The sequence below is a fragment of the Oreochromis aureus genome, linkage group 19 (genome assembly GCF_013358895.1).
Source record: "Oreochromis aureus strain Israel breed Guangdong linkage group 19, ZZ_aureus, whole genome shotgun sequence".
NCBI lineage: Eukaryota > Metazoa > Chordata > Actinopteri > Cichliformes > Cichlidae > Oreochromis > Oreochromis aureus.
The window spans coordinates 23,273,264-23,296,573 of NC_052960.1; the positions used below are offsets into that span (position 1 = coordinate 23,273,264).

General features: G+C 39.7%; 1 protein-coding gene across 3 annotated transcripts; it reads left to right on the plus strand.

Annotated features, from left to right (window-relative positions):
* The first annotated feature begins 352 nt into the window (after nt 1-352).
* Nucleotides 353-22,378, plus strand: sfxn5a (sideroflexin 5a). 3 transcript variants are annotated; one of them, XM_031742073.2, is made up of 14 exons: nt 353-519; nt 3,559-3,627; nt 4,668-4,745; nt 5,473-5,499; nt 8,214-8,268; nt 8,777-8,802; nt 8,939-8,992; nt 9,553-9,609; nt 9,730-9,795; nt 11,136-11,226; nt 15,030-15,145; nt 15,383-15,468; nt 19,334-19,451; nt 21,420-22,378. In XM_031742073.2, the coding sequence occupies exons 1-14, from the start codon at nt 472-474 to the stop codon at nt 21,495-21,497; spliced, it is 969 nt and encodes a 322-aa protein (XP_031597933.1). In that variant the 5' UTR covers nt 353-471; the 3' UTR covers nt 21,498-22,378. The 3 variants fall into 3 exon arrangements, with proteins under 3 accessions (XP_031597933.1, XP_031597935.1, XP_039459282.1); XM_031742075.2 differs by lacking the exons at nt 353-519; nt 8,777-8,802 and adding an exon at nt 6,473-6,536 and having other exon boundaries at nt 3,609-3,627; XM_039603348.1 differs by lacking the exons at nt 353-519; nt 3,559-3,627 and adding an exon at nt 6,473-6,536 and having other exon boundaries at nt 4,720-4,745.
* The last annotated feature ends 932 nt before the right edge of the window (nt 22,379-23,310 follow it).

Consider the following 23,310-nt stretch of genomic DNA (forward strand, 5'->3'; position numbering starts at 1 on the left):
ACATCATATACTTTGAACTCAAATTTACAAACCAAACCCAACTCCTGCTGGGTTACCCTGTTGCACATTTGTATGATGCAAGCTGCTACTGTTTGCTCCTCAGAACCACCACTAGGGGGCTATGTAATCCTCTATAAGCTCAAGCAAGCTTGCACTCACCAAGAGCATTTCTCTTTTTAACTGTTGTACTCCAAACCCAGTGCAGGTCTTTCAACATTAACCTCCCGTTTTAAAAGAGGCGAAAACAATGCAAGCTCTTCTGGGAAATGTAGTCACCCTGTAAGGGGGTTAAAGCCACATCCTGTCAGAGCGAAGCTGACCGGAAAAACTACATTTCCAACAATGCAACCTGGCCAGCTGACTGTTGAACGGCAGTCCCACAGCTGTAAGAGTTAGTTGGAGGGTGAGAAAGAAATAAACAACATTTAATAATCTCAGAGAAGAAGAGGGCTGGCGGTGATTTGAAGCAGCATGTCTGAATATCCGCCCTTCCAGTATGGCAAGTCTCGTTTCGACCAGGTACTTGCAGTTTTTATCTGATCATAAACAGATACACTTGTAACAAAATATACTTTTTGGACATAATTTGCGTGTCAAACAGACCACACCCACTCACCGTGTCAGCGTGTTTATGCGTGTGTGTGGTTACATGCGGTGTCCCGCAGGCAGATTCTTAAACCCATATCAGGATCATTATATCATATCATATCTTATTGCGCTTTTGAAATGAAAGTCATACCATAACTTTAGGTGAAACCTTGTGACTTTTAAAGCTGTATCCCAAAGGCTGTAGGTGTAGTTGGGCAGTGAACGCATCACAAGAGCAAAGGTAAACTTGTAAAAATCTGTAATATACAGCTAGGTCCATAAATGTTTGGACAGCGACGCAGTTTTTTGTTGTTTAGCCTCTTGACTTAAAATCAAGATGTGATTAAGGTCAAGGCTTCCAGCTTCTATTTAAAGGGTTTAGAAAACATAACTTGTTCAGTGGTTGGTGTCAATCATTGTACAGGTGAAACCAAGATGAATTTGTACTACAGTGTGCAGGGAGGGAAAAGTATGGAGAAGGAGATAAACATGCCTCATTATCTGTCAAACAGGGTGGAGGCAATGTTATGGCATGGTCTTGTATGCTTGCCAGAGGAACCGGGTCACTAGTGTTTACTGATGATATGACTGCTGATAAAAGTAGCAGGATGAAATGTGAAGTGTACAGGGATATACTCTGTGCTCCCATTCAGCTCAAATGCTGCAAAACTGATCAGAAAGCGATTTACAGTGCAGAAAATCATCGAAAGCAGCAAGTCAGAGACACTGAATAATTTTCAATGGTCGAGTCAGTCACCTTATCTCAACCCAGCAGAGCATGCTTTTCACTTATTGAAGATAAAACTGACGACAGAGAGACCCACAGTGGCTGCAGGGAAGGCCCGGGAGATCATCTCAAGGGAGGAAACGCAGCATTTGTTAATGGCCGTGGATTCTAGACTTCAGACAGTCACTGACTGCAAAGGATTTTCATCCGAGTATTAAAAACAGTCATTTTATTTCAAATTATGTTGATCCAACAAGCTTTTAGCTTCTTAAAAATATCTGTAATTGTTAAATAGTTCCTTGATTGCTTGATTTAAAATCCACTGTGGAGGCACACAGAGCTAAAACTGCAAAATACTGTGTCGTTGTTCAAATGCTTTTTGACCCTCACCGTATGTGCGAACAGAAAATATACAGGTCAGCTGTTATCATACAGGTACCCCACGAGATATGTTTTTATTCCATCTTATTTTAGTCTTTTATATTTCAACCCTAGTGCCCTCCTAAAGCGAATACGCACAATCCTGCACCTTCGAGGCTCTTTCAGAGAAATGTTTATTACTTTATCAGTTTGAACTGTACAACCTTCTTTTGGTGTCTGACTTTTTATATGCCTCATTTAGATAAATGAGATAAATGTCATAAACAGCTCTCTATATGGGGTATAGCGGTTCAGCACCACAAGCCACATGTAACAAAAACCATCGCCCAGGTGAATCAGTAAAGTTTTAACAGAAAATGAAGATTTATTGTGTGAACCTAATACACTTTTTAGTCTGCTATAAATATACATTTACAGCAATATATGGTATTTTTATACACTAAAATATTGAGTCAGTAAAAATTAAAAAGAAGAACATAAGATATAAGATGTATACACTCACTAGCCTCTTTATTAGGTACACCTGTCCAACTGCTTGTCAACACAAATATGTGATTAGCCCACATGCATTTTGGCATGTAGGCATGGTCTCTGTGCTCATAAACTAATTTTCAGAATGAGGACGAACGGTGATTTGAGTGCCAGGTGAGCTGGTCTGAGTATTTTAGAAAGCAATGGTTTGCTGGGAATTTACTGTAGGGTTTATGAGAATGGCTTGAAAAAGACCAAAGCCTAATATAAGCTCTAATTTCTGTGCTTTCATAGTGTTTTTAACCATCACTGAGGTGATTTGCATTTCTTAACTCCAACTCTATTGGTCTAAGTTGGGGAGGTTTAGCCTTCTGTAATGGCTAGGTGTTATAAGTCTCCATCTGTACTCCGGTATAACGGTATGGCATGAACTGTGGAAAAATTGAATTTCCAGCATTCCCCTTTTTGATCCTGTGAAATTATTATATGGAGATATTTTTTTGAATTTTCTTTTATAAAAACTGTTAAGTTTGAAAGTGGAATTTCAGCCGAAGCTGAAATGTGGAAACCAACTCAAAAGGCTGCGTGTTCATAAATTAGGATCTGATACAACATAATGATAAGATTAAGCCCCTGTTACCCTTACAGTAAAGCTGAGACAAGTCCCCTCTATTACACTCGAGTATCGACTCGTAAACTGGTCAAACTGGAGTGGCACTGGTGAGTAATTGAATGTACCAGATTTAACAACTTTTCCCCCGTGCCATGTTTGTACAAACCATCCATATGTTCAGGAAGTCACGAGGCACAGCAGTGAGTCAGATACCAGATTTTCGTCCAAATTAGCAGTTAGTGTAATTAAACTCCAGTTAGGGAGGGATAGGAGGCTTTCGAGGCTTTCGAGGCTGCGTGGCGCGCTGCTGATTCCCCTAAATTATTCCTTATGCTCGGTTATGAATAAATGCTCGAAAGGTATTTCTGGCACCCTCATTATTAGAATTAATTGCAAAACGGTGTGAGTAGTTTCGGGTGTGCAAAAGATGCAGATAGGAAACAGTTTGTCTCTGGCATTAATGAGGAGGCTCCACCTGGCGTGTTTAAACAGCTGGCGAGCGGTAATATTGCTGTTTACTGGGCGACAGCTGGAATCTCCATGGCTCTCGATTCATAATCATGATTTGGCTGCATATATTTGATCAACAATTTATATGCAGACTGGGTGGAAAGTTGGACTTTCTGAACTTATACATTCCAGATCAGGATTTTTTTTCACTGATTATATATTTAAAGTTCCATCTGCAGTTTAATGTTTGGTCTTTAAATAAAAAACAATATTGCTAACAATTGCTTTGTATATGAATGAACGAATGTGCATTTCGTTTGTCTCTCAGAACACGTTTTTTGGCCGGTTCAGGCACTTCTTGGACGTGATTGACCCCAGCACACTCTTTGTGACAGAGGTAAACAAACCTTTGGATTTGTTACATGGATCACATGCATCCTATGGGGGCTGCTTATTACCCAAGTTAGCCACAGTATCACAATATCTGCATACAACTGATATTAAACTCCATCAGATGATCTGTGATGGTGATCTCTAGAGAAGTCAGGTTTTATATAACCGCAGTGGTTTCCTAGCTGGGCTATAAACTTGTGGGCTTCAACATTAGCCAACATTTACTGAAGGAGGTGGTGGAGAAAAGGAAGAAAACCTCAAAGGTTTTCTTAAAATGAAGGATTCTCAGCTACTGCCAGCAAATGTGCCACCTTTAGGTTACAGGATATTCTCTGTAAATGTTAGGCTGCTCTGCTCATTGCAACATTTCCACAGTTCTTGGTTGTGTTGTAGTAATTTTGCTCATGGAGCCATCACAGCTCTAGTGCTCTGGGTAATGAAGCTGTTAGTGGGTTCTTTGGTGACACTAATAGCTGCAGTACCTCCCGGGATGTGATGAGGTGTGGACATATGGGGCTGCTGGGAGGGGTGGAAAGTGCATATGCTTAGACACTCACCCACACACACACACTGATACACATGACACCTCGCTGGGCCAGGCATCGCCTCAACTTGCCCCTAATGCAGACAGTGGAACAGGGACAGCCCTGATTTGCCTTCGGTCGCACGCACACATGACCTCCTGTGCATACAGTAAAAAAAAAAAGTGCACGGCTAACACTGACACGCACAATTACAGAAACGTGAACACACATATACACACAGATGGCGAGCTCATTAGAACAAATTGGTCCTCATGACCTTGTATTTTCCTCCATATTAGACAATGATCACACCACAGTAAGCTCCTCATTACCTTTTAAGGAACTCATTTGTCACATGAAAATCAGCACGGAAGTTTTAGTAAAACATAATTATCACACATTGAGGCCTAGACTTAAATAGCAGGAGGGCAAATACACATCTAAGCTGACATAGACCTTCAGGCGAGAGTGGCCAGACTTGGTTTCACATTTTATTGACTTTCATGTTCCGTCACATCAGAAACGGCTGCGGGAGTGCGTCGAGCTGCTTGACCATTTCAAGCAAGGAACTCTGCCTCTGGGAGTGACGGATGCTCAGGTAAATATGCGTCAGCTTGAGCTGAAAACTCACATCAACGTGAGTTTGTGAGAATTCAGCATCTGAAAGACGCTGCAAACCTTTCTGAAAAGCCTCTTCTATGCAATCTGACATGTGTCTTCTGCCCTTGAGTGGATTATCTGTGCACTGCAGGCACTAACAGGCCTTTGAATGCTAAATCAAAAATGGCTGCTTTAATGTATGTGCCAGGGAAATATTTATGGTATGAACAAGGTTTATATTGTTGCAACATTTTAATAATTAGATTTTATTTACACTGTTGAAGCAACTTATTCGTTATTTGTTGTACAGTAATTTCTCTGTGAATATACTTAACCTTCTATTTTACCTAAGGAGGTATTTACAATCAATATTTTTAATTTTTTAAACGTTCAGATGAAATATTTAAATTTGAAATATCTGTTCTTTTCATGTCTACTGCTTTTGCGATAGCTGATGTACTACAAACAATTTTAATTGTAAAAATAAACCAAATTTAGTCATTTCAATTCATTTAATTTCAACAATATTATTAACCGTGAGGTCCTGTTAATAATTGCAAAATATAATAATTGAAATTTTATCATTTTTTAATGTAATTTTTTATTTAATTTTCTTTTACATATTACATTTGTAAACTATATTGTACTTTACAGACAAACTATCCCCGTTAAACACAGAAGCATTGAAAGACTTTCTACTTTTTCTTATTTATTTTATTTTACAGCTTTGGCAAGCCCAGAAAATAAAGCAGGTAAGATTTCTCCGTTTTTGCTTACTTTGTCTATTAAGAGAAGCTGATGAAATATGATCCATCTCTATATCATGTCATTATTGAGTCCGGTCTAAGTGAAACACTCCAAAAAAAGTAACGTCATTTGAAGCGGGTAAGGTTTGACTGGTGTTACGTGCTTATACCGCAAATATACCGAAGAGTGTACAAAAACAACATTAAAAAAGGCTTCCATGTTGAAGTAACTACATTAAAATTAGACACTGAAGCAGGCGAGTGGTTTTACCTCCAGTGCTAATTAGCTGGAAGTGCCAGCTCTGCAAGACGGCTGACAGTCGTTGAACTACAGGTGCAGCCGGTTAAAGTGGGAGAAAATTATTTAAAGTTTTGATATCTATTTACAAACTGCCAACGTGCAACACTGCCAGAGATTTATATATTTGATATTTATGCCTCACCTAAATAAAACCTAATTAATGTAATGAATTGATGAATTATTTAATGGATGTATTTTTAAGTGCAATGTCAGCACTGTGAAATTAGTGTTGTACTTTGTTTGGTATTTCTTTGATTTAGATGCTGTTTAAATCTTATGACTTCCCCCCATCCACCTTAGTTATTTGAAATGTGCATTTTCATTGGAAAATTAAAAATTAAAAGCCGTCACATCTCAGTTTTTGTTCATATTGAACTCGACACTAAAATGTGTATTTAAGGATCTAATCAAACGCTCTAAATACAGATGAACCAAAAGTGTCCTGTCATCTTTAGAACTAATTTTCAAAACCACATATGGGATGCAGTGGACTTTATGTTAAAGTATGTATCTTGTCGACATAAACTTGTCTTTAGTTCAGGTTTAATGTGTGTATACAGGGCTGGTAAGACAAATCTTAAGTAAGTAACTCGTCTTTTATCATTATGGTTGCTATTGCTTCCATTTCATGTGTAGGATATGCGGTTCAGTCTACATAAACTATTTCACACTCTGCAGGAATGAAACCAAATCCGGCTCAAACTGGGCTCCATGTGAACACTGAAGGCTGGCTTACGTCCAGGTTTGTTTTTGTATGAGAACGTGCAACAGTTGGTGCTCTTGCAGGGTTTCAGGGTTGTCAACTGACAAAACTGACCAAAACTGACCTATCCTTCAGCATGGTGCTTGCCTTATTTATGTACTTCTAAGGTTTATACTCTTTGCTGAGTGTCAAAGACGGAAAACTCTTTGTGTAGTTTGTTAGATCATTGTAGTTTAAACTAGTCTCCAGATTTTTCTTACTGCATCCCAAGTTCATTCAAGACTAAGAGGAAACTCTATATTCAGCCATCATAGTGGTATATCTATCACATGTACTTATGTGGTCTTTTACAAGTCGAAGCTTGGTGCCATGAGCCTGAGGAAGCAGTGTAATCGCTTTCGTTCTTTTCCAATCTGCAGATTTGATCACTGTTAAGGCAGTGGGGGAAAGACACATCCATCTGTCTTATCTGCTTTGTAACAGTGGGAATAACAAACTGACGGGATAATGTCTCGTGTCCTTGCTTGAAAATTTGAGTAGAATTGACAAAAAAACATCACACAATCCATTTAAAACCATTTAACTAACTTTAGAAAACCCATTTGTCCAGAAAAACGTGCCATAATTCTTTTTGTCTGCTTCTGTCTCTTTATGTCATCCAAGATTCACTCAGTGACACTGGAATCACGGCTCTATGGTGGCCTCACCTAATGTTGCCGGTCATTCTTGCGGTTCTTTATCACTTTGATGGTGTTCTTGAGCTTTTGTTGTAGAATGAATCTGAAACTGATCAAATGCTTTCTTGTGTGGTAGATGAGAAGGTAAACCTTGAAAATGCCCCGTACCTAAGTCTAGTTGAATAGACTGCTGTTAAAATTTGCGCCCTGTTTCGGGTGAGTCTATTAAACCTTTGGATGGAGCTGCAACCAGTTCATACATTCAGCTGACAGTGTGTGCAGACAGTCCGCAGGATAAATTTCATTCACTAGACATCACTTAACAGTCCATGAAAGCTGCCTGGTTCAACTTTACTTTGTGTTTTAACATAAAGTTGGTAGCATGCTAACATGCTAAAAATGGCTTGCTACCCAAAACCATAACAGAAATTAGATTTGTTGTACAAATTGTGTTAAGTGTTAGGGTTAGGTTTTTCTACGGCACCCCACAATTGGTAATGACACTGGTGTGTCGTACTTTCTATGCATCAGCATTGTTATTCCAAGTATTTTACATTAGCATTAGCATGTTTAGCTTCTTAAAGGGAGCTTTTTCTGTGGTGAATACTCTTGGCTTGCTTTAAAGCTTTATCATACTGTAAGTGACAACTCAGTCACTATTTGTTATTTGTGAAGATAACAAACAATTTTTGTTGAATTACTTTTCTTTTTAGCAAACATGTCAAACTGTTCCATTTGTCAAAGAAGTAAGGTTATTTTTCAAAACCTCCCCAAGTCCTATTAAGTGTTCCTGAAATATAATGAAATGATTGATGTAAATAAATAAGTAGATTACCAATAACTGGTTAATCTATTGATTTGAAACCATTCTCTCTGTGGTTTTCATATATGCAAGTTAAAATTAAATTTTAAATTTATTAAAATTAAACTTTAGTTATTTTCACAGCAATACTCTGTTTAAAAGTCATATGAACTGACTTAACCCAAATCATTCTGTGCTCATTACTGTCTGATTGTTATCATTATGCACTTATTACAGGCCATCATCCACCCCGACACAGGGGAGAAGATCCTCATGCCTTTTCGGATGTCAGGTAGCGTATCTAAGAGTGGAAACTTTGGGGTGGAGGGAAATCTCGGGGCTTTTAAGTGGTCCAATATGGAGGCGTTCTTCACCTTAGAAACTGTCATGGCTCAACAGGGCTCTTCAGGTTGTCTCAGGCCTGGAAAAGGTCACGCTCAGCTGGGCGCTGATTAAAACCTCTCTGCTGTGGTGACAGAGATCTACTTGGGGTTTGTGAAGAAGCAAATGCTAGCACTTTGGTTCAGTTTGAAAGCACCCTTTTTTGTAGGATGACCGTAGTGGAAGTGAGAACAAAGAAAAGAAGGAAAGGACAGAAGCAATTAACATGTTAGGACCAACATACCACATGAATGTCAGACCAATACGAATTGGTTTCATGATCCAAAGTTAGAAAGAAGAGAACAGTGTTTTTTGAAGGGCTTGGACATTTGTGCACAAAAGAATAGATTTATAGTAAATCTGAGAAAAAGGGTAGAGGCAAAATTGTAAGAGTGGTAATACTGATCATCTTTTACCAGGTTTTATCCCGTTTGGCACACCAGTGGTAAGAGTGGTTTTCATAAACTCTGTTCTTCCACAGCACACACTCATACAGTACCAAATAATAATAGTTTATCAATATAAGGCTCATAGTCCTTTTAAATTTTCCTTTCTTTCTTATATTTTTTATTTTTTTGCAGGTTGTTGGCCTCCTCCTACCTAATCAAACACTTGCATCTACCGTCTTCTGGCAGGTATTTCTTCGAAATTCATCTCTGGCGTAGTACAAGTTTGGTTTTCTAAATTACTTCACTTTGTAAAGATGGCACATATGCTGTAGATAGGGCCTCAAGACAAACAACTAATGAGCTAAGTGTTAACTATTTATGTGACAATATATTACCATCCATTATTATAAATCATTATTAATCATGTTTTGCCATGTTAATGATTTTGTTTAGATAAAACTAAGAATGATCAGTTGTAAAGCTGTGGGATTAATGGAAAATGCTTTAAAAAAGCAGGAACAATAATGAATAGAATAAATTAAGAATTAATTATAAGAAATCCGGCTGGTGTGAGACAGAGGCTGCCACTGTTTAAATAATGGAGTCTCTTCTGTCACTGACTCTGCTCGTATGCTTGAGAGAGCCAGTGGCTGAGCCTGTAGGTTAAGATGATAACAGATAGTCAAAAATAAGTTTCTTTTGGCTTATTTTAAATGCACAGGAGAATCACCTTGAATGAAACTTATTATTATTGCAGTTTATTACATCTTACTATACTTTTCACTTTCCTCTCCTTTGTATTGCAGTGGTTGAACCAAAGTCACAATGCCTGTGTTAACTACAGCAACCGCAATGCCTCCAAGGTACTGTACCTGCATGGTATCCCAGCTGGCCCATTACTACACCCATTACAAATGCCTTTTTTTGTTGCTCAGCTAAAGTGCTTTTATAATGTTGTCTCCTCTTGTTTGCTGCCACTTTAGCCAGCTCCAGCTTCCAAGTTCCTGCAGGGATACCTTGGGGCTGTTACCAGTGCAGTGTCCATTGCTGTAAGTCCTGGCAAATCTTGTGTTGACTTGTGTTGACTGATAAAGGAAAAACCAAAAAAAGTAAAGACTTCAACCTTGGCATGAGTGTTGATGTTGGATAGTTTTTCCACCAGAGCAGTGCAACTTCCCTTCTGGCAACAAATGTTTGGAACACCAAAAACCCAACAGCCAGCTGATCCAAGTAACGTAAATGAGAAATCCATGATTTGTTGTCACATTAAAAAAGATTATTTTTACTGCATTGTAAGGACTAGTAAAGGCTCGTTAACAACTATTTGGGGGATCTGTGTACGTGCTGTGTGTCTGAAAAAAATCTATGTTTACATCGGCCGTTATATAGGACTTTGAAAATCGCCAGATAGTGATATCTGTCTCATTCAACACCTAAGGATCCATTAGGTTAACTGATATTTACTGAAACTAGGAACAATGTATAGAAGCAGGTCTTTGTCTACTGCAAATATAACTTCCTTCATTGCCCACAGATGGAAAAAAAATGTCCAATCAGACTTTTTTTTTTCTTTTGCTGGTTATTTCTTAATTTGTCTGTTACGTCCACTAAACGAAGAAACTAGACTAGACACTAAACAAGAAAATCTGGGCTTCTGTGCAGTTTCAGCATGTGGTCTTTCACCGCATTACTTCTTGAGTTAAACACCAAATATACAAAATGGCAAATTTCAAATAAGGTGGATATCAACATAACTATAAAAAAGCAGATTTCATAATACCCCAATCACTTGAACCTCTCTTCTTACCTCTATGTCATCACAGAATAAAATGTCATAGGGGCGTAATACCCGTTCACACACCTGCCTGACACAACCCTTAGTGTGGACAAGGAGCTCCAACCAAGCCAATTACTGGTCCTGCTGGGTGTTCATCCGGCTGATGCCCTCAGGCTTGACAATGGCAGCAAGCACAGAAAGAAATTGCGGGGTGTCTGGAGTTTGGTACGACATCCCTGGAGGGGGGCAGGCGCGCTCCAATTAAACGTCCGCTCTGGTGACAACCCCTCGCAGGGCTAGAGGGAGCAGGAGGATGAAGTGGTGTGGTGGTGTGTTATTTGAGCGCATATAGCCTTTTGAATGCACCAATCTGAAACGTTAAAACACTGCAAAGTTACGTTCATCAAATGTTTAAACACATTGCCCATAATTTTAGTCCACTTTCTCCCAGTGATCCTTTTTCTGATGCTTTTATGTCTGAGCCTGGTGGTGGCTGTTCTCGTGCTCTTCTCATCCCCTTTGAAAGAAAGAGCTCTGAATTCCAAATTTTCTGTGTTGGCTTTTCAAACACACAGTGTCTGATCATATCATCTGTGTCTCGTACATCTCCAGGTTGGGTTAAACGTTTTAATCCAGAGAGCGAGCCGCTTCAGCCCAACCACCAGGCTTTTGGTGCAGAGGTTCATCCCCTTCCCAGCAGTGGGTAAGTTAAATAAAAATGTAAAAAGTCAGGCGAGCTTCTCATGGGATAGAGAGGGGTTAAGCCTAGGACTTTATTATGATGGACATTTAAAGTAAATTAAAGGTCATAGCTTGGATATTTTCTAGTAATACTAATAATAAAAACAATTGTGGATTTTATAGAAAAAAATGAAATGCCTTTGGCTAACAGCTCTGCAATAATTGCTATTAAAAGGTATATTTAAAAAAACGCACACACAAGCTGATTGTTTTCTTTTCCTTGCTCTTGATATATCATGCCTTTTTATTTGAGCTGTTTCGTGATCACAATAATTCCCTGTATGAAAGCTAAATAGAGCGATTTTTGTTTCACGCTGCTCCCCTCCGTCCGCTCTCCTCTCTGCAGGCTTACCGTCGTGTTGAGAGCCGGCTTTGTGTGTGCAGCCACAAAGCTGATTTTCATGCCACTCTCCCGCAAACACAATCACACCCAGGGGTATAGACCCGTGTCCCAGAATGCCCCGGGCTGCTGGCTCATAATTAAATTGTTTGCCTGCCCCCCCACCCCCCCCCTTTCCTTACCATGGCGGTTCTTCTAATTAAATCAACAGGTTTCTACAGCGCAGCCTTTGCCTGGTAATTGGCTGCTTGTTAGAACTCTGCTGCCGCAAACAAATTGGATAATTACCCTTAAAGTGGCGTCTATGTCAAGGCCTCATTTACCTGATTTCTGTTTGTTCATTGTTGTTCCTGTTGTTGTTTTGCTAGGCCAATATAAGAGGTAATTAAAATGGCTAATTGAAGCGAACGAAAGCAAAAGGCCGTTTGAATTTTCGCCCATTTGATTTTGTTTGCTTACTTAAGGCTAGATTTATTTGTAATAACCTAATCAAGCAGCGGCCTGTCATTCAATTAGATTATGAAGACCTTAACTGGAGGGAAAGCCACGCTGGCAGAAATTTAGGGGGTTAATTATTTGTTGTCTTATTTGTCATTATTTGTGATATTTAGAAAGTAATTATGTACGAAAAAAATTCTTGGATGTATTTCTATGAGTGTACCACTAGTTATGAGATGATGATTAAAATGTACACAAATGTAATTATTTTAAATAGTTACAAATGACAGGCAGATATTTCAACATTAAGCTGTGCAGATTTTGCATTTATCAATTTAATTTAGTAATTACTTTAATGCTTTTATTTATGTATTTAAGAGTTTCTATTTAACTGTAGTGTTTGTTCGTGTTTGTTCCTCGCCAAAATCCTGTCTGTCCCTTTTTATTATTAATTGGTCTGGATAAAAAAAAATCCCTTATAGGTAAAAAGAGTTATTTGCTCAGTCAATTGAATTCCCCTCACAAAGCGACCCGCCAGCCCTGCGGCCCTTAGTAAAGATAACTCTGAACGCTGTTGTCTTAAATTAAAAAGGCTCGGGGCAGCACCACTAAACTCTCTAAAATGAGTTTGTCTTATTCCTATTAGAGTCAAGAAGAAAGGTTAATCTATATTAACATACATTTGTGTTCATTTTAGCTTTCGTGAATAATCAGAGGGGAGCGACGCTGCTGTTTGTCAACCTGCCAGCCTTCGTGATTCTGTTTTCTGTGATCTGACTGGTGTGTGTGTGTGTGTGTGTGTGTGTGTGTGTGTGTGTGTGTGTGTGTGTGTGTGTGTGTGTGTGTGTGTGTGTGTGTGTGTGTGTGTGTGTGTGTGTGTGTGTGTGTGTGTGTCAGAGTCTCGCAGAGGCACGGCTTCAGTTTTCTGAACGCTGACACAAGTGACATGGCAATAATGTTCTTCATTTGAGGAGTGAGAAGAGTAAACAGGAGTTCGGTGTCTTCCACAGGGACACTCAGCAGTGGTAATTGGCAGTTTGGAGTTTTCATAACAATATCAGTTCAGTGTGTTAGCTTCTTTTAGAAGAGATGATTTTCCATACAGGAGGGAACAAGGGCAAGAGCGATTTCTTAAGCTGTGGTGTTTTCTGACCCAATTGCATATCCTGATGTGTTAAAATGGACTGTAGATCAATGAGGCTGCTCATCTAACATTATTATGTAACCAAAAATTTGCAAATAACATGCAGTTGTAGATGTTTAATGTAAATATGTAAAAATATATGATTTAGCTGTATTATAGGTCTAGTACCAACCCTTGAGTTAATGTAGGTAATAGGTTACTTCATTTGAAAGAATAGTCTTGTGTAAGTCTTGAGCCACACTTCATTTCTTTATATCTTTTAAAAGCGGTCTTGAGTAATAGGTGATTACCAGAGAGTCAACAACTTGGCCTATTGCAGCATGGCGTGCAGTGTGTCTTTAAAAATCTGAGGAAACTGTGGCAGGCCTAAAAACATCTACAGCTGATTAACAGTATCTGAACATTCTGTCCTTAAGAAATAGGAAAAAATCCAGCAAAGGGTTCACACAGCGCCTGAGTGATACAGCCAACCCTCAGCTGATCCATGTGTCAGTGAAAGAAGGGTGGCTGTCATTGTTCTTATGGAAAGTAAACAAATAGAAAAGGCTGAAGTATGCCAAACTGAACAAGAACTGGACTGAAAATTGGTGGCAACAGGTTTTATGGAGTGATGAAGCCAATTTTTAAGTCTGATTCAAGTCATTGTCAGTGTGGACGGAGGAAATCGAGAGAAAAGTACAACAGTGAGTGTCTGTAGCCATCTGTAAAGCACAGCGGAGGCTCTGTCATGCTTTGGAGCTACATCTCAGTCAGTGGTGCTAGTGCCTAAGAGAGTTCAGCCTGTGTTGGAGAATAAATGAGGTCACACCAAATACTGACTGTTAAATCTCATTAGAATTGTACAAACTCTGTTTTTGCCTAATATACTGTATTTCTGTGTATATTTGCACATGTTTGCATATACACACTGCAGCTATTTCCTATTTTTCTAGCAAAAAAGAAACATAAGTGATGACTCAAGCCTTATATGATATAATTTGAAAGAAACATGTACGGTTATTTCAAGTTTCTTTTTTAATCAATCTGTCTGTTAAACTATTATTATTTCTTGTTGGCAGTTGAGTGTCCTTGCAGTTTTGCTGCCTTGCTGCCAGTTCTATAGTTAGTTTTATGCTGATTCTTACATTACAACATTTTGGACAAGTGATGATTTTTCACTTCATGATAAAAAGTTAAAGGCTCATCAAAGTTATTGTAGTGCATCAGGGTCTGTAGTAAATTTAATGTCAGTCCAGATTTTTAAACATATTTCACAAGAAAACAAAAGGTCACGCTCATAGAAATCCAAGAGGAAAAGTCAGCGCCAGAGGTTAGTCACTCTGAATTTCATCAAAGTGGTGGACCAGCCATATGACCCACTGACTGATATTACCATCCTTAGAGCCAAGATGCTTCATTATTTTTGAGCAAATATTTAATAATCACAGGACACCGATGTGGCGTTTAGATCTTGAAAAAGAATATGTGTAACTTCTGAATCCATCCATGCAGTTCAGAACAAACAAAGTTTAGTCCTTCATCCTTATAGGACTTATAAAAGGAAATCAAACCTCCCTTTTCCAGTGGGCGTCTTCATAAAAAAGCTGTTTATCAGTTAGTAGTCTGATTACTTTTAAGCCTGTCAAAACGGAGAGGCTATTTAAAAATAGCTTTTTTTAACAATTGAAACTCTATCTATCTCTATCCAGAACATCATGATTTCCTCATTTCAAATCCACTGAGCTGAGTTACAGAGCCAAAATAAAACCCCACCCAATCTGTCAGTGTCTGGAAATATGACAGTATGTTAGTGGCAGTGGGACTTTTCCCTTTGATCTTAAAAAATATTCTTCTGTCTTCACAGCGAGTGCAAATGTCTGCAACGTGGTGCTCATGAGACACTCTGAGCTGTCAGAGGGCATCAGCGTGCTCGACAACAATGGCAACGTGGTGGGGACATCAAAAGTAGCTGCCAGGCATGTATGTCCTCAGCTTTTTAAAATTAAATTATGTAAATTGATCATGTTATTGGTATTGCTGTTTAGCAACATATGCACTATAATGCTTTTAAATGGCAAATAATTTATAGTGTAAATGTTTTGCGTTCACACGTCAGTATTGGTGCATTTAAACACTTAAATGATTGCATTGTTTCCCAGATTTAAAGCAAATTTATGTGTATTTTTTAATATTCCTGGTGTATGTTTTCTTATGCAGGCACTCTTGGAGACAGCCCTGACCAGAGTAGTCATGCCCATGCCAATCCTGGTGCTTCCTCCCCTGATCATGTCTGCACTGGAAAAGTAAGAAACACTTCTCCACTTAGTTTAGCCAATGTAACTATCTGTGTTTCCACCTGTTCAGCTGCTGTTTAACACAAGACACCCTGCAGAAGTTCAAATCCAGCAAAAGAATTGTTAAGAGAAGTGATTCTTGATGGTGCAGAGGCCACTCTGAGTATTTCAGAAACCACTGATCTGCTGCCATTTCAATTCCTGCTACAGCTCTCGGATGGTAGGATCCCACCTGCCTTATATAAATGTTTGGCTGGTGGTGGTGTAATGGTATGTAGGGTGTTTTCCTGACACACTTAGCACCAGTTGAGCGTTGTTTAAAAGCCACAGCCTACACAGCCCAGTATTGTTGATGGCCTTCCCTTTATGACCACAGCAGGATCCAGGATGACCCAAAGCTCAAATCATCTCAGACTGGCTTCTTGAATATGAATGGGATATTTGCATTTCGGACTGCAGCACCTGTGTGATGCTGTCATGTCAACTGGAATGTTTCCAGCGTCTTGTTGAATCTCTGCCATGAAGAATTAAGACTGCTCTGAAGGCAAAACGGGAACCAACCCGATACTAGCAAGGTGCACCTAATAAAGCTATCCTGTGAATGTATCGGTCGACTGAAGGCAGAAAGACGTTGATGCAGTTTAGATGTTTAGATTTTCTGATTCTTTATCGTCTGTCTGAAAGTGTGCTGTTGAGATCCATCGCTTTTATATCCACAAAAACAGGAGAAGAACCACACTGTTCCTGATCAGATAAAGAATTCCCTGCAATGTCTTTCAAATGAAAATATAATATTCACTTTCAAATGGAGACTGATCTCTTCCTTCCACTTGAAAGTTGACTCTTCTGGCTTTTTATGCTATTAATTTTCTGTAGATTGTGTCTGTTGCAACTGCTGAAGTTGACCTCTGTTGTCTGTACAAGTAGTGAGGTTGTGCTCTGCACTTTAAATGCATCCCTTTATATGCATTTCATTTTGATATGAATAGTTTTTTGTAGTGTTTGCAGCAGGAAAATAACAAATTTAATTAAGTCTTAATGGAGAGAATCACTGTCTTTATCAAACTCCATAAACTATTTTTTAAAGAGGCTAATTATGCTGTTATGGCGGTAATGAAGGAGGTGAAAGTTTCGTGAGTTAGAATAATTCAATGATGCTGCTGTCTTCTAATTAAATTACGACAAATTAATTATAAAGCCGTCCAATTTTTGTTCAAGAAAAGAATATTTCCGATTCTCTCGTTATCTGCTCCGCTGTTGTTTAATACTGATTCGATACTGCACATCAGCTCTACTGGTTCAGCTTTGTGTGCGATGACAGTAACGGCGCCTTAATGACGAAGGGTGTTTATGCAGATGCCCGTTGATCGATGGCGCGACTGTGCCTGTGGTGCAGCGAGGAATGCAGCCATCTCTGCAGATCCTTGACAGCACTTGTCTAGACCTCTCAGAGTGGGCGGGCTCAGTCGGTGGGGCCGACTGCCCAGGTGTGTTTGGGATTCCTGGCAGCTGAATGACTGAACTGTGAGCGAGAGAGAAAGGAGCAGTGGGGTGAGCGTAGATCTCCGAGGGTTGGCTGCGGTGCTGCTCAGCCATCCTCCACATCAGCTCGCCTTCACTGGCTCTTAATGGAGCGAGAACAAGGGGACAGAGACACGTCCCCGGGCGGCCCCTCGATGATGGATTACACTGCTGAGAACAGATACACGGGGAGTGACTGCAGGTTCTGGCCTTCATGTGCTTCAGTAGCTGTGAGGGGGTGCAGTGAATTCTGGACTTTCATCTGTTTATTTATTTAAGTCCCAGACTACATTAATCTGCAACGGGAATTTCCATTTGGTGTAAGATACCCAGGTTACCTGATTCAGAGTCAGGTTTACTGTTTCAGCGTTTAAATTCTAAGTCAGGTGTAATTTATAACAATTTAATAATATAAATTATAGCATATTTCCTGCAGTAGCAGTAGCGAGACTGTTTAGATAAACACACAATGGTCAAAACTGGCCATGTTAAGGCTGTTTCATATTGAAATATGACACCAAAAATATTGCTGAAAATAGACATGCTCATCGTTATTTTTTCCTTTTTTTGTAACATTTGTGAAAAGTCTGTATTACACATGTTGACACATGTTTGCACACTTCTTTCTGCTCTAACTGGCCAACCTGTCAAAATAAATCAAATGATGACTCGGCAGAAGCGAACGAGTGAATAAAAATGAACCGTGTGGCTTTCAGGAATTCATTTTTAATAAATGGGAACACATCTGGGCACATTTTGGGCAATCTCTAGGACACTTGTATAATAAAAATTAACAATATGAAAATGATATCCTAGATTTAGTAATCTAGAAATTGTTTCTATTAGTACATAGCTATGTACAGTTCAACATGTTCCACATTAAAGGGGGAAAAAACTGTTGTAGTTGATTATGAGTTAATTCCTGATGCTTTTATTTGCTTTTTCATGTCATACAAATGCACTTGATTATAAGTAGAAAGACTAACAATATTAAGTTTGATTATAACGCTGTTTTTTGTTTTTTCCCCCCATCATCATCTAGTGCTGTGTTTCACCACAGGTCAGCAGGGGATAGTCTAACAGCCAGTTTGATCATGGTAACAGGGAGACACAGGTCCATGTAAACAGTTCAACCTGGGTAAGACCTTGACCAAAATATGGCCACTAGCCAGGTTGTAGTCACATCCCGTGAATGCAGTATTACATTAAATGATATCACCGATTTTGGTTGGTTTCAGGTTTCTCACCTGACCAAAAAAGGTTTTTAAATTTTGCACATGAGCCCGAACCCAAGTTCCTGTCACGTCTCGCGTACCTTGCAACTTTTCTCCCATTGACTTTTTTTTTGTTAAAAATGCAGTTTTCCACGTGTGTGTATCTGCACGTGTGTGTGTATGCACGAGCGTGTGTGTGCACGCAGCCTAATTAAACCATGGCAGCCATATGTGTTAATGAGCTCCCTCATTAGGCAGTAGCTCTCCTCGTTAGGGGGAGAGGCGTCGCTAGCGGTGGAGAGACAGAGCGGCTCTTTCTCAAGCTCCTGCTGAGCTTCGCTGTCCCGCTCAGTGAAGAAGGGGATTATCCTAGTGGAGGGTTAGCGAGGAGAGAGAGGAGAAATCATGTTTCATTCTTTTGATTTATTAAGTGCCCTTAAAAAATTAACATGCATTTGTTTTCTTTAGCTCATGGGAATACATTTTTGAAACCTTTTGCAAAATGTTAGCTAAAGCTCATGCGGTTCAGTTTTAACTGCATAAATGGTGATTAAAGGCTTGTTTAAGCTAAACATGTGGAACGACTGAGTCTGTAAGTGGACGGCTGATAGTGTGTGTGAAATCAAAATGTTTTGATGTGCTCACCTGCTGATCCATGTGAGTTTTATCAGGTCCTGACAAATGACTTTCTTGCCGGGGTTTATTTAGCTTAACTGCACTGAATTAACTTTGGTGATGAATGTGTGGAAAAGTAGCCTGCCTAGTGCTGCATAGGTCTTGTGCTGACTGGCACCTGAACAGTGGATTCTAGGTTTCATGGGTTGGAGACTCCGTCAATGTCTTGGGGTCTTTGTCGTGTTCCTTTCTTAAGCACATTTGGCAGAGTTGCTGGGACCTTGGCCACAACCTAAAGTTTTCAATAGAAGATTATAAATATAACAAGATCATCCAGCTTTTATTCACCTTTATTTTAATATGTGTGGCTGGTTGGCCCCTATACACTCACAGCATGTTTGTTCACTATATATGCAGCCCAGGCTATGTTGCACTGTGTTGTGTGTGAGAACCTGTTGCTTTTGCACATGGTCTGGGTGTATGGCTGACAACTGACTTGTTTCTTCTTCTCTGTGTCCCGTCAGGCTCCCTCTCCTGCAGAGACAAAAGCGGCTCGTCCTGCCTGTCCACAGTCTCGTGTGTCTCGCTGCTTTCAGCCTGGCTCTGCCGCTTGCCATCAGTTTGTTTCCACAGATGTCACAGGTACTTCATGCCCAATTCTTTTTCTCTTAAGGAGCATACAGTTGGAGACATAATTATTTGATCCCCTGCTAAATTTGTAAGTTTGCTCACAAAGAGATGAACAGGCTGATCTTTATGGTAGTTTTATTTTAATTGAGAGAGACGAACTATCAACCAGTCACTTGCTTGTTGCCTTGGGGGTATGTTTTGGGGTCTATCTGATGGAAGATCCATCCATGACCCAATTTTAGTGTTCTGGCTGAGAGAAGGAGGATCTCAGGCAAGATTTTACGGTACTGAGGAAGTCGTCTTGTAAACTATGCAGAAAAACAGCCCCAAAGCGTAATGTTTCCACCTTGACTGTGGGGATGGTGTTCTTTGTTCATACTCTGCATTTCTCTTCCTCCAAAGATGGAAGGTTGAGTTGATGCCACAGAGCTTGATTTTGATTTGACTTGACCACAGCACTTTCTCCCAAGCCTTCTCTGAATCACTTAGATGCTCACTGGCTTTTCTGTCCATTATAACAGTAGTGTGTTATCAATGGTGTTCTTGGTGACTGTGGTCCCAACTGCCTTCAGATAATCAACAACCTCCTCCTGTTTAGTTTTGGGCTGATCCATCACCGTTCTCATGATCATCCTCATCCTATGAGCCAAGATCTTGCATGGAGCTGCAAACCGAGACTGACTGATGGTCATTTTATATTTCTTCCATTGATATTCTCTCTGCATCAAAATGAAAATACCATAAAAAAGACTGTTCATTTACTTTGAAGTGAGCAAACTTACAAGTTCATCAGGAGATCAAATAATCATTTCCCCCGCTGTAATTTTTCAACATCGAATAAAACAGAACAGACTTAAGCAGGGCTTTACATTGGGTCTTCTAAAATTGCCGATGTGCTGGATGTGTGTTCCAGCATTTGTGTCTAAATTATGAATGTTTGAGTCTCTGCGGTGGCACAGTTTTGTTCTCCTGCCTAATGCTCGGATGCTCATGCTCAGTCCTGAGATTTTGTTGATTGCAAACACAGAGCTGCAAATGTAAAGATACCACGCCTCAGGTTGAATGATGTCGGTGACCAGCGTCTCCTGACCTCTCCAGCATTTCCCATTGAGCTGTGCAGCAGCGCTGTCCTAATGAGGCGCAGCCCTCTGAGACTCAACCTGCTCTGTTATGATCTGCCCAGAGCCACCATTGCCTTTATTCACCGCCACTGATGCCATCCAGGCTAGCGGGCTGAGATCTAACTTTAGCCTTATTGCCTCAGTATGTGTCATTCTACTCATTAAACGGCAATGGCACAATTATGTTTTTCCACTCCATCTCCCTCTCTCTTTGTCTCCTCTCTGCCAAATGACTTGCTGACACAAACCAACCAGCTCTGGCTTTAAAATGTTTAGGATTTAATTACCACTTGAAATAGCTCAGACAGCCATATGGCAAAAAACTTCAGACATATGTGCCGCCAACAGTCCTGTGAAAAGCTGCCTCCAGTTCCACAGAGGGGCCTGTTTTTTTTTTTCTTCTCACAAGTCCTTTTTGCACTTTCACAAGGATAGCAGATGAAGAAAAAAAGGGAAAAAAAAAAAGATCTCCCCAAAAAGCAACATGAATGCCCCACTCCCTTGGACCCCCCGCCTACTCAATTTGTCCCACTTCCCCATTTCACACCTACCAAGATGTCTGATTAGGATTCTGCCTCCAACTCCAACAGCCATCTGTCTCTGGTTCAAATATTAGGTGATGCAAACCTCAAATTAGACTTTAATCTGGCAAATTGGCTCTTTTTGCACATTAGCAGTAAATACAGAACATTTAAAGCCTTTGAGAATTACAGTCAGTTTCCAGTCTTTATGCAGTGGTTCGTGTCGGTGATATACGGTTGCATATAGAGCACGCACATACTGTATGGAAGCTGTTATTTGTGTTAAATATTTCCATTTGCACTACTGACCTTTTCTGTCTTGCTTCGGTTTCCCACAGATCAGTGTAGATCAGCTGGAGCCAGAGATCACCATGGCAACCGATTGTAAGATTGTGACATACAATAAAGGACTTTGAGTGATCGCTACCAAAACTGAAATGTGAAGAAAGGACGCGCAGCTCGTCGTGGCTCGAGCTGCCCCGACGCTGCCAGGGAATTAATTGTGTCAAATTTGGCTGTTGCTGCAGTGGCTTTAGCACACGTTTGGACAACAACAGCTGATACGAAGAATCAGCAGCAACAGTGATAAGAAAATATGTATCACAACACGAGGAGACAATGCCAAACAAGTGTATTTTGAGGGTAACAGCCCCGTTAGGTTGATTAATTAGGTTAACAAAACCCATAAGCTTGCTTGGTTCCTTGCAGCTTTTTCCACAATGAACAGACCGCTAACCATAGATCAATGTAAAGATGGATGGATTGATAACAGGCAAATTAAAATGTCTGGACAAATAAATGTGTAAACACTGTGAATGAAATGAAGATAAAAATGCTTCTCGCCTTTTTTTTTGTTTTTGACTCTTCAATATGAATCAATACCTTCCTGTGACCCAAGCCGATGTATGTCTGTAAACTGGAAGTATTTCAATCAAAGTGGAAATAAGAAGGCAGCCAAGATCAATCTTTTTGAATCTGAATGATTATTTTTGCTCTTTTGGGGTGCTGTGACTCACGTTCGCAACTACTGATTTATGTATTTTTAAAGTAGCTCTGCTGTGTTTCTCTGGTGTCTGCGCAACAAATATATACACAGCCTGATTGTGTTTGCTTAAGTTTGAGCCAAGTGTTCCCTGTGACCACAGCTTTAAATTCCTCCAGTGAAAGAGTGACACAGTTTCTACCCACAGTGGCAGATAATGAAAAAGTTGCAGTTTTGGTTCAGAGTGAAAGCCAGAACATTATAATTAAGCAAATATTGCAAAAGCATAAATAAATACACATTGTTAACATTTAATTGTGACATTTTGTTTCCACAATGTTTCTTTTATTAGTTTTATAACCAGGGACTTCTCTCTCGCTCTCTCTCTTTGTGTACATATTCATGCTTGATTTATCTAAACATTCTTATTAAGTATTAAGATGGTTTGCTGTGATGTGTGTGATTAGTGTGTTTGCCCGGTTGCTGAGGGAACACAGCACAGTAGACTGCACTCCAGCATAATTCAACAAGAAGCCACATGCAGGATCAGTGGAGGTTGCTGGGTGTGAGTTATGGCACACAACCAGGGTGAGATGAATAAATGGAAACAAAACCCCATTCATAACGATGCACATCTTTCACCAAGTTATTGTCATCAGATTTAGTTCTGGCCTGTTAACTGTAATGTCATCTGATGTTACAAAGGACCATGTTGTAGCTTTTGAGCTAGTAATTTAAATTGTAATCCACAGTGGATTTATCAGCATCTGTCTGATGAATCCAGACGGGGGGTGTGTGTGTCTCTTGTAGGTGAGTATATGAAACTTTTGAGCAAGATTATAAACTGGTAATCAAAAGTTATTGGATTTTTTTTGTCAGAACTTGAACGATATTGATATTTGTTGGCTGATATTTGCATATCATAAAGCAGTGGAAAACATATGTTGCAAAAAATGTCATGATTTTTTTATTATTTTTTTTTAAGAAGGCCATAACTCATTAAAATCGTGTGATTTGAGAAATTGTGTCATAGTTTGTCCAGCAGAGTGGCTCCACCGCCATAGCTCATGCAACAACTGCGACACATTTATAATGCAGGATCAAGGCGTCCCATCACAGGAAGCTGCTTACAAGCTTTGTAAGTGTGTGTAAGTGTGGATTCTCGTACATTCATAGCGCTATGTGTACAGAGGAGGTGATTGCTGTGTTTCGAGTCAGTGACTCATAAATATTCACCCACGGATCCA